The sequence below is a fragment of the Eubalaena glacialis genome, chromosome 12 (assembly GCF_028564815.1).
Source record: "Eubalaena glacialis isolate mEubGla1 chromosome 12, mEubGla1.1.hap2.+ XY, whole genome shotgun sequence".
Classification (NCBI taxonomy): domain Eukaryota; kingdom Metazoa; phylum Chordata; class Mammalia; order Artiodactyla; family Balaenidae; genus Eubalaena; species Eubalaena glacialis.
Window position 1 is genome coordinate 42,215,281 of NC_083727.1, and position 12,388 is coordinate 42,227,668.

General features: G+C 39.2%; 1 protein-coding gene across 1 annotated transcript; it reads left to right on the top strand.

Moving 5' to 3' along the window:
* The first annotated feature begins 5,404 nt into the window (after positions 1-5,404).
* On the top strand, positions 5,405-6,460 carry LOC133102477 (glycerol-3-phosphate dehydrogenase 1-like protein). Its single transcript, XM_061207464.1, is given in 2 exon segments — positions 5,405-5,629; positions 5,699-6,460. Coding segments are annotated over 2 exon segments (987 nt in total).
* The last annotated feature ends 5,928 nt before the right edge of the window (positions 6,461-12,388 follow it).

Consider the following 12,388-nt stretch of genomic DNA (forward strand, 5'->3'; position numbering starts at 1 on the left):
CTTCAGTAGAAGGGAAGTACAAGAATTCAGACTATCCTTGAAGGGTAATGAAGCATTTGAGAAATATATACTTCTTCAACTTTCCTGGAAGCTACAGAATAAACCAAGGATCAGCATCATCATGCATGAGCTTTGTTTGGTGCAAGGTGCAACATGGAAATGCATCTGAGTTACAATTTAGCATAGTCCTGAAGAAACTCAATCCTTTTGTTAGGAAAAATGTCTAACTTAGATCAATTAATATACAGAGCCATCTACGGAATGATGAGTTCACAGTGCAATTCCAAAATGAATCCATTTCTGCAATATCTGCTCTGCCAGCTAACGAATTTAGAATATACTATTTGCAAAAACAAAAATACTATCTTTAAAATAAATCAGGCCTCAGGGAATCTCTGGTTTATAGTTGATATATTTCCCAAATACTAAAATTTCTTAAACTTGCATTTGAAAGAACTAAAAGAAAAAGTCAATGCTCTTTCTCCCCTCCAGACATATTGGATATTCCCTTCAATTACTGACAATCTATATAATATCTTAAAGAGTAACTATATGTGCCAAATGGGACTTGGAAGGAGGGAGGGGAATTCATTTATGTGATCTGCAAAATAAAGTGAAAAACTTTAACCACATTGATTCAGTAAGATTTTCAAAAACAATAACAAAAAGGAGAGTTTCCTTGACTTGTTTTGTACTTCAAGAGAACCATTCACCACGTTAGAAATAGGAGGGAATTCCTTGCTGGCCCAAAATACACAGAACCTGTATTTCATCTTCTTCCAGTTAGAAAAAACTGTTCTGCTATAATATTATGTCTAAAATTAGAATGAATGAAAGAGTAGAGAATTGAATTTATTTATATGGAGGAGTAAAGTCTGTCATGCAATCAAATGAGATTGGCTAAGTGACTTACCATGAGTAAAAAAGAGAGCAAGCAGCGATGCAGAAAAGACCCCAAAGATTATTCTACATTTTTATAGCTTAAGTATGAGTCCCTTCTTCTGAAGAAAGGACTTTAGTTTCATGTAAGGAAAGAATGTCAAGATTGATTTTCTTCCTACCAGTTCAGTGTATAGCAGGCATTTAGCCTCCATGGTACACTCTGAAGGACTGATCAAATCTCACCATCACACCCATCCCCCATGTGTCTGAAATTCCACTATTAGCAGTTCAGTCCTTTGGATCTGGTAGGATTTTGATTTTGAATGCACCATGGTCTTCTGTGGCCTAACCTGTATAATTGCTTTTGGCATTTGTGAATTTCTCTATAATTTCTCTTCTGTATAGAACTTTGCATGTGTTTGGATTAGCACTTAAATGATCAATTAAGGTAGAGTGCAAACATGATTTTGAAAATTAGTTATGAAAGTACAGGGAAAGGTCTTAGATTTTGAATAGAAAATAAGCTAACTTGCAAGGTCATGATATCTATCCCTCCCATTTCAAAGATATGAAACTATCCCATTTTTAATTACACAACCTTCAGGAAATAATCTAGACATCCTATTTTGATATCTAAACCAATGATTAACAGCCATCATAGATAGGCAATTTCTCATCTAAAGGATAAGAAGTTTTCATTTGGAAGCCTAAGTCTACATCTCTTCAGTACAATTTAAACATTGTGAGCATTCACTAAGGACCAGCCACTATGCTAGGCACATCAGAGAATGTAAGATCAGACATGGTCCCTACCCTCAAGGGAACCCCCATCTTCTGAAGGAGAGAGATACAAATTCAAGCTGTTCTAAAGCCGGGCAGACTGTGACAAACGCATCAGGAGAAGTATAAAGAAAATATTAGTAATTAGTAGAGAAGGTTAGCGATACATATCACCTTAAAATTGGGGCAGTGGAAAGATCTTTTAGAAAAGGTGAAATCTGCTGAAAAATCTAGTGTGCCAAAACAAGACAGGAATAAATAAGACAATGCCTGCATTTATGAAAATTCTCAGGCTATCAGGAGAACAGGCCTTCAAAGTACTACAGCAGACCAGCACGGGAGAGTGATGGTGTGAACAAATTACAGTACCATGGAAGAGAAGAATGTGGAAGGTTTGTCCTTCTACAAGGGTTGTGGAGGGGTCTGCCTTGAAAAGGAAGTAAGTTTCACCAGCTAATGAAGGGGAATGAAGGACATTCCAGGCAGCAGAGTATCACATAGTTGAGGAACTGCTCTAAAATAAGGGTGTAAGTTTCACAAGGGTAGAGGAGAACAGGGATTTCAAAGACAAGGGGATAAACAGCAGTTCATTATTGTCTGCAAAAGAGCGCTTTGTAATTGGAAGACAACTATTGACTCAAATTTGAATTTTGTTCTTCCTGGATTTTATTTTCTAATTCTTTCATTGCTGCTGTGGCTGAGCGCTCTCATGTTCCATAAATTCATCTCGAGGTTGAAATTCACATTTCCCTCTATACTAAGAGCCTGGCCACTCATGGCCTCCCAAATTCAATACACAATATATTTATCAGTATATTTCAAGTCTATTCTCTACTTGACAAAGGCAGAGGGACTTCTCTGTCTACAAAGGTCATATGGTTTTACCTTGCACAAGTAGGTAATTAGTCTATCTCTTCTATTTTTAACGCATTCTTACCATTGTTCTAAATAGCCCAGACTGGAGCATGTCCCCACAGGCCACCACCACAGTTTGTGTTATCAGGCCAAGTTATAAGATAATCACCATAGCACTTCTGGCTTGAAACTTTTCTCCTTCCTCCCCACAGTTCCTCAGAATGGGTACTCATTGTTTCTTTCAGGTTTTGTTTTGTTATTTTAAGTGCTTGTGATTTGCCCTTGCTCAAGAAAGCATCTGCTCCATAAGCTATTCATCAGAAACCTGTGGTTCAAGAAGTTGCAAAGACCTTCCCTGGATTACTATCGTCTCCCTTCTACATGAGGGTCGGCTTCCCCCAGGAGGCACCAAGTTACCGTTTCTGGCCTCTGGCCCACCAGATAGTAACACCTCTTCTTGGAGGCCAGGAAGAACGGGCAGTACCTAGGATTAGGCAATAAGTAGTTTCCACATCCGGCACTCTGAGAACAATGCAATTACTTGCTATTTATCCTTGCCTTTACCGTAAAGCTGTTTCAACTGTACATGGTTCTAGCTTATGGCTACTTTCCAAGAAAGTCACTGTCTTGCTTGTCCATTTATTTATTCACTTAACAAATCTTGAGATCACAAAAAAGAAACAGATATAAAGAAAATAGATATAACACCATTTAGTGGGGGAAACATGCAATATCAATACATATATAAATACATAATATAATGATACATAATACTATATCATGTTAGGTGGCAAATGCAACAATGGAAAAATAAGTAGGATAAACAGACAGAGAGTAATAGGAAGTGTTATTTTAGATAGCGTGACCAAGGAAGGCCTCTCTAACGTGGTGATATGTGGGCAGAAACCTGAATGAAGTGAACAGGATGAATATCCAGGGAAAGAGCACCACGGGCAGAGAGAACTCCATGCGCAAGGGCCATGAGGTGGAGCATGAATGTGTGATCCAAGAACAGCAGAGAGTCAATGGAACTGGAGTATGAAGAGCAAGGGGAAGGACATGAAGTCAGAGACTGGCCAGGAGCCAAATCCTGAAGGGCCTGTAGGCTTTCGGAACAAATTTGCGTTTTACGCTGTAAGTGTGATGAGAAGGCAGTGCCCACCCCACATCCCCCCGGGTCTGAGGGAGATACAGGAATCACAATGACTGCAAAGTCTAGACGTGCCATTTACTGCTACGGGGAGAAGCAGGTAGGGCCTGAGGTGGGGAAGGAAATCAAGAATCGGTGAGTGCCAATTCCACATTACGGGGTGATTATTGGCTCTTTATACACTTGAATCTTCAGAGTTTTCTTCCCAAATCTGCATGTACAATCAACTTCCAACTATTTTGGTCAAGGGAGGCAAGTAACAAGAAGGACAATGGAAAACTTATTTACATTTTATGCAGAGCTGATTTCAGACACCATTTTGAAGTAGGCAAAGTTTATGAAGTTTCCCAGCCTTTGAGTTCATCTCTTCCACACCCCACCCCAAATTTCCTTCTCCATATTGCCCCAGATTTCTTCTAAAGACATGTAGTATCCTCGTTTTCTGGTGTGTGTGTGTTTGTGTTTCTCTCTGTCTCTTTCCGCCTCTCTTTCTTTCTGCCCCCACTCATCACCACCCATGTGACTATGGAAAGGATCAGGTATCAGTCATTTACATCTTAGGATGAATTGAACCCCACATATAATATCTCCCTGCAATATTGGCCCTTTACACCTTGTCTCTAATTATGTGCTGAATATTCCCCTTAAGGGAATGTCTATTTAATTCTCCTCCTAAAAAGCACTGATATGTTTAGACACCTACAGATTTCACCTACAGGTAAGACATGATATAAAAATAAGAGTGATCCAACACAGTATATACCAGGGATGCTTCTTAAATGCCCTCTACTTCCCCAAGAAAGAAGGCAACATCCAGAAAAAGGTTTAAAAATAAAGCAGTCTACTGGGTAAAGAATAGTTATCTTTTAGCTACTGCTATGATGAATGTAATGTGTAAATAACAAAATATTGTCTGAGGTGTTGGGATGAAGGTTAATTGCCCAGACTGATCATCAGAACAAATGCCCCTAAGGCAAGTACCTGGAACAGACCAGTAAAGCCAGGAGCTACCAGGGATCCAGGAACATGACTCCAGGGAGCAATAGATCTGGAAAGAGTGCAGAAATATCAGAAGGAATTTCTAAGAGGAGAAGCCACTAACACCACAGCTGTGGTTAGTTTTTCAGAGCTTCATGTTCATGTATGTGGGCACAGTGTCTTAAAAGCCCCAGGTCCAAGGGAAGATCAATACCCATTGCTAAATCATATTTACCTTAAGTTAAATGCTTCTAAAAGAGTAAGTTCTTTGAATTCTAACTTTATGGCTGATTTTTCATCAAATTATTCATAAATACAATAAAAAAAATGAAAGAACTATAGGTAGAATACTATTAATTTTTTGTTTTATTGAAGTACAGTCGATTTACAATGTTGTGTTAGTTTCAGGTGTACATCACAGTGATTCAGATATATATATATATATATTCTTTTTTAGTTTCTTTTCCCTTATAGGTTATTACAAAATATTGAGTATAGTACCCTGTGCTATACAGTAGGTCCTTGTTTTTCATCTATTTTATATATAGTAGTGTGTTTATGTTAATCCCAACTTCCTAATTTATCCCTCCCCACAGAATACTATTAATTTTTATCTGTACCTATTAGTTGATACTCCTTTCAATATTACTACCCTGTTACCTTTTAGGTGAAAGTGAATGGGCCTGGGCCGAGCAGGCGGAGACAGGCGGCCTGCTGGCTGGGGAGGTGCAAGCCAGGCTGCAGCGTTCCTGCCTGGCCATGGCAGCATCACCCCTGAAAGTGTGCATCGTGGGCTCGGGGAACTGGGGTTCAGCTGTTGCAAAAATAATTGGTAATAATGTCAAGAAACTTGAGAAGTTTGCCTCCATGGTCAAGATGTGGGTCTTTGAAGAAACAGTTAATGGGAGAAAACTGACAGACATCATAAATAATGACCATGAAAATGTAAAATATCTCCCTGGACACAAGCTGCCAGAAAATGTGGTTGCTATCCCGAACCTCAGTGAGACTGTGTGGGATGCAGACCTGCTGGTGTTTGTCATCCCCCACCAGTTCATTCACAGGATCTGTGACGAGATCTCTAGGAAAGTGCCCAAGGGCGTGCTGGGCATCAGCCTCATCAAGGGCATAGACGAGGGTCCTGAGGGGCTGAAGCTTATTTCCGACATCATCTGAGAGAAGATGGGCATTGACATCAGTGTGCTCATGGGAGCCAACACTGCCAATGAGGTGGCTGCTGGGAAGTTCTGTGAGACCACCATCGGCTGCAAGGTAATGGAGAATGGTCTTCTCTTCAAAGAACTTCTGCAGACTCCAAATTTTTGAATTACGGTGGTTGATAATGCAGACACTGTTGAACTTTGTGGTGCCCTGAAGAACACTGTGGCCGTGGGAGCTGGGTTCTGCGATGGCCTCCGCCGTGGCGACAACACCAAAGCCACCGCCATCTGCCTGGGGCTCATGGAAATGATCGCCTTCACCAGGATCTTCTGCAAAGGCCAGGTGTCCACGGCCACCTTTCTGGAGAGCTGCGGCATAGCCGACCTGATCACCACCTGCTATGGGGGCCGGAACCGCAAGGTAGCGGAGGCCTTTGCCGGGGCCGGAAGGACCATTGAAGAATTGGAGAGGGAGATGCTGAATGGGCAGAAGCTGCAATGACCTCAGACTTCCGCTGAGGTGTACCGCATCCTCAGACAGAAGGAGCTGCTGGACAAGTTTCCACTGTTCACTGCAGTGTACCAGATCTGCTACGAAGGTAGGCCCGTTCAAGAGATGTTGTCTTGTCTCCAGAGCCATCCAGAGCACATATAAAGTGAATTATGCAACATGTCAGGGAAAGGCCTGCCTTTCCGATCAATCATTTGGATTCAGTGGAAACTGGGACTTGCCAACAAGATGTTTGCAGCATCGTAACCTCATCATGGATACTATGAATTTTTACAGGTTCATTTTTGAATTGTGAGATGAAGTTCATTGGCTAAGATGTTACTGGGCAACAACTAGATGCACATATGTGAACATGTGAGTGTGTGTTCCTTTCTCATTTTGTGGATGTTTCTATCAACTAAAATTAAAGGCCCTTTTTAAAAATTACTTTTGAAATTTTCCCACTGTGGTAGCTTATGAGATTGGAACTATCACAGCTAATAGTTTTGGATCTAATTCATATGTATCTCAGTGAAGGGATTTTTTTTCTCATTCTCTTGAGGTTAAAATTTAACCAGCATTAACATGGTACAGTGGCAGAGTGAGTGGGTTCAAAGATCAACATACTGTAGCTTCTAAATACTATCTCAGAGCCAGCATAATTAACTACTTCGACTGTGGGTTGATTTATTATTTTAAACAATTACATATTTTTAATTAGGTAATCCACTTATATATATTCCTCTCACTACAGTTTTCTGCATTTTTAGCCTTTTTTCTCTTCATTAGCTACCAGAATGTGCTTTCATAAAGGCTCAGCAGTAGCAGAAGACAGAAAACTCATCTGGGATTTTCCTGCTGTGACTGACACATTCTTCTGATTAATGACACATGTATGATGCTTTTTGTCAGGTAGTACTTTTGTGCAAACATTTCCTTTGAGCCTCACAGAGCCCCTGAAAGGGGGCTGCAATTATTCATCATTTAAGATGCAGTCACTGTGCCTGGTTGCCTGGTGAGTAGGGGCAGATCCAGAGTCAAGCCCAGTGGTCCTCCCCCTACCAAGGTGCCAGGACCTGCTCAGACATCACTGGGCTGGTTTGACCTCCTGCTAATTGGCTGTAGGATACACAGCCTTTACTGAGGCCATAGTCGGGCTTCCTGCAGCTGAGGTTTGTGTGGGTCCTTATCTAGAAGGATACCATTCAAAGTGTGGACCTCTCTCCATCAGCTTCACCTGGAGTCTCTTAGAAATGTGGGTTCCCAGGTCCCAATCCAGACCTCTGAAGTGGGATCTTGTACCTATGCTTTGACATGTCTTCTGTGTGTTTCAATGTTCATTACAATTTGAGAACCACTACTTTAGAAAATTTACTTTAGATTGACATTGGCATTTCTCAAACCATGTTCCATCGGAAATGAGTGTCCCGGCACTCAGTGGTGGTTCCGGTGTTCCCTCCAAAGGTCCACTGAGTTTGGGAAAAGCTGCATCTGTACACCCCTCTTGAAGGGGTAGAACGTATGCCAGTTTGTTAGTGGAACCTGTTTATTTAACCCAGCAAGTCCCAGACATATAAGATTATGGAGATTTCTTTTGGCAAGAAAACTTACCAAAGTTTCCAAGGAACACTGTTCCTGGCTGAGGTGACCTTAGGACAGCTCAAGTATACCCTTCACTCTCTGCAAGAAATGAGGATGAATGACTACCTGTGGTATTATTCGTTCTGAACCTTTACAGTTCAGGTCTGCCATAGACCCTTGATAAAGCTTTAAGAAGACACTCTCAGGTACGAGTAAGTGGATGTCAACTTCACCGAAACACACGTTGTGTGGACTAAGTGTTTTTAATTCTAGAATTAGAATGGGAATTACTGTATCTCTTATATGAGATTGGCTTCAGGATAACATTACAGTTACCTTACATAGCACTTGATAAATATTAAGAGAACCTATGAATATCACTTATATATTCATGGATTTTCAGTCACTTTGAGATTTTGATCCTTTTTTATTTTCCAGCTTGGGACTTTTTTTCTTCTATACTTGAAATGATTTTTTGAATAGATTTTACAGGAATTTTTTTTAACTCCTATATACAGAAGTATGTGAAAGCACACAAAATCATACAAGTTTCATTGACTTTAGTGCCACTGTTAAGTCAATTTTTGCTTGTCTCAAAATTAATCTTTTTAAAAGTTTGTATGTAGGTAACAAAGTGTTACTTTTTAAGATACATAACAGGCTGTAAATTAATTGTGGAGTCTATTAAGTAGGATAATCAGATATGAGGAATTAGGATTTTGTCTTTTGTATATTCTCATCTGCATTCAGCTTCCTACTCTGGGTTTTGTACTTGAGCGTTTTTTCTTTATAAATGCCTTATTACCACTCTGAAGTCTCTGGCTGTATCACTTGAACATACTTATAATATTCCACACATATGGAAAAAGGTAAATTTTATGTCTGTGCTTTGCTAACTGTAGATGTTTATTACTCTACAAGTTATCTATTTTTATAACCACCTGTGGTCTACCATTTATTTTAATTCATCTTTCTTACTAATTATGGTAGTAGGGAAGAGAGAGACATATAGAAAAGAAGCTTAATTTATACTTTTTCAGCCAATCTGTGAATGTAAAAACTACACTGTTGCCTTGCCATAATCCAACCTACTATAATGTGGAACAAATATCTGCCTTGGAATCCATCATAGCAGGTGGAATTGAGCTAAACTCCTTCTGGTTTTTCATTTAACTCTTAGCTATAACATGGCCCCATGGCATTGGCCCAAGGAGCAGTGAGGTGCCACTGTACAAAGGAATCTTCAGTTTTTCCACTAGTTCTAATCTAAGAGACTTTTACCTACACATGTACTATATTTGTTTACAGATTGTAGGTAGATATGATTTAAAAGTTTGATTTAATAAACATTTAATCCCCCAAACCTATGCTACTGATCCTATTTTTTAATCAGCTTATTTAACAATTTTATTTGTTTAGGTAAGTTTTTTTTTTTTTTTCTCCCTGAACTGGGATGCATTGACAACAATAAAAAGGCAATTAAAAAAAAAAGTGAACAGGTCCTTCCCCCGTTTTCTTCTTTTTCATGTACCCCTGGACTCTAGTAAATGAATTAATAAATGGATACTTTTTTTCTTTTTCTAAGAGGAATATATGTGTGCACAGATTAAAATGTGTTCTAACAGAAAATCAATCCCACTAATGACATCTGACTTAGTACTGGAAGAATAAAAGAACTATAAACAAAGAAATCCCCAATGAGGTATTTACATCTTCTAAAAAAAACAAGCAGAAAATACTTTTAAAGTTGCTGAAATTAACTTGTTACCCTCAACGCAAAGAAAACCTGTTTGGTTAGGTCACCAAACCTGAGCAGAAAATATATCCACACAACTGCATTACAGCAGCCAATATGGCTGCCAGGGCCAGGCTGAAGTACAAAGTCAACACTGAACAAATAATATCAAAACCATGACAACTACTAACAATGGTCTATTCCTACCTAACTCTCAAAGCCAAGGTGACTTCACCAAAGGATAATCTTATGACCTGCATTTTTTGTACAGTTTCAGAAATAGGTATGTCCTAAAATGCCTAAAAACTCTGACTAGAGAATGGCATCATGGGAATGTGCTATATATACGCAAATATATGCATATGTACACACACACTAAATACATATATATGTTCTATAAATATATTCCACAAACATCTAGAAATATATATATAGTGTGTGTATACATATAATGTATGTATATATACAGTGTGTGTGTATACATATATTTATTTTTTAACATTTTATCTCTCATTTTAAAAGGGTATGTTTCTTTTGATCTAGGACAAAATAAGGTTATAAACCTGATCATGTTGTAGTTTTGGCCCTGCATATCAGATAACTTAGAGAAAAAATTAATTCTCAATCACATCTAGTGTTCTTAACCTATGTTTTTAATCAAATTTTCTCTCCCTCAAATTTCCCCATCCTCATTATTTAGATCTTGGTTTATTAACCTAATTCTACTGATTATTTTGCTAATGTGTCTCCTATTTTTAAAAACTTCGTATCTTTTGTGTTTGTAAGTATAGTCTATATAATGAGAGAGAGATAGATAATATGAGATATATGAGATAATATAAGTATACTTGTATGTATATATAATAAAAATAGGATAATAGCTATTATTGACTTACACTTTGTACTGAAAGTACTCTGCTCTTTCTCAAGTGAAATCTGAGAGTGGGGTCTGATATGGAAGAAGGGATTTGAGGTTCAGGAAACGAAAGAACCAGCACCTAGATGGAGGTAGCAGGTGCTGAAAGCACTCTTCTTTGTCATGTTAATCATCAGTCAACTTTGTCCAGGGAAGAACTCTGGTTCTGAGGAGGCTCAGGTGGGTAGAGAAGAAGCTAAAGGAGAGTAGGTCCTTAGTAGTCAGGCGATTGCCAAATGGGAGCTGAGAATTCAATTGCCCCTAATTGTTCTAGAGCAGGTTCTGGAGCAAATTCTAACTCAAGAGCCACTGAAGAAAGAACAGAAGCCCTGCACTGGCTCTAGAACTTCTTTGTCTCTTGGAGCTACAACAGTGGAAAGGATAATGGATCAGCCTCTGTGGCTAAAAGAAAAGCAGTCACACTGAGTTTTACTCCACAGTGGGCTAGAGTTAGATAGAAAATTCCTCACCGAATGGTACTTTCCACTCTTTATTATCTCAAAAGAATTTTCTTGCCAATAGATAAAATGTATTTCACATTGTTTAATAGAGGAGATCAACTCAATTATAACCACTCAACTCAGACCACATCCAAAACACCTTGCTAAGCCACTGCAATTAATGATTGATCTCAACCAATTTCCTGGTTCTAATTATAGTTGGCCAAGCCTTGGTGACACTCAGGGTCTTCAAGACCGTGAGCTGAGAAAAATCTAACAGTAAGGCAAGGCCACTCTGGGAAGAGATCAGTAGTCCCACTGGAGCACAGTAAACTTAAAAGTAGTCTAGGCATGTTGCCACATTCCCCACATCTCATTTCAAGAAGCAGGGGAGGGCACACAGAACAATGTCTAATCAATGAAAGAGTTGTCCAGCCTAGTAGGAGGCAGAGTAAGATTAGGAAGGTCTATTTAAGTCTCTTTAAAGGATGCTGGAAGCAGGATCCAGGCCGAGAGAGAAAAGCCTGGCAGGAGCTTAGAAATAAGGTTCAGTCCCAGCCAATTCCATGATCCAGAATTCAGTCCCAGGAAAAAAATAGAATGAGAACCAGAAGCCAAGAGCCCATCGACAGAAGATCTGTACAACAGACTGGCCATACTTACAATGAGATGGCAAGGTAAACAGAGGTGAAGATGCTGATCTCTGCTTTGCCAGACACTGAATCACTGTCACATATCAGACAATGAGTGCAAAGTGACAGACTATTTACAGATCATTCTCCCTTGTGGGAAGAAGACCTTCAATGTATTGCCAGTCAGGCGTCTTCTGGTTCAGGAGCCAAGCAAGGAACAAGCCTGTGGCTGGCAGGTCTGAATACCCAGAGTTGCAGTTCCTGCCAGCATCTGATATTGTGCCTTCCCTGTCCCTGACACAGAGGCATCTGCCCAAGGAGAGTGTGAGACAGCCCTACAGAGAGACCAGCCAGAGTCATAGGGAGCACCACGGTGGGAAGAAGAACACGTAAAGGAGATTGATCAGTTCAGGAGCTCAGTCTTAAAAAAGGGAATGACCTTCCCAGCATAATCATACCGAATTTCCGGCTATATTGATGCTACAAAGGATAATTTTATCATAATTTTTTTATGAATAAATCAGGAACCTTTATTTTCTCTTTAGAAATCTTTCCATCTAAATATTTTATATAAGCTCTTTTTTCTTAAAAAAATTCAACATTTTTATCATACATCAGCCTGATATATTTTATAATACATGCTGTTTGAGTTAATGAAAATCCTGAGATGAAACTTATTACTTAAATTATTTTAGGGTACATTATACAGCTTGTAGGAAACTGCCACTTTCCTCTCAAGATAAACCATTTCCCTCTGGTTTTGCATAATAAAGACTTGCAATTCATAAA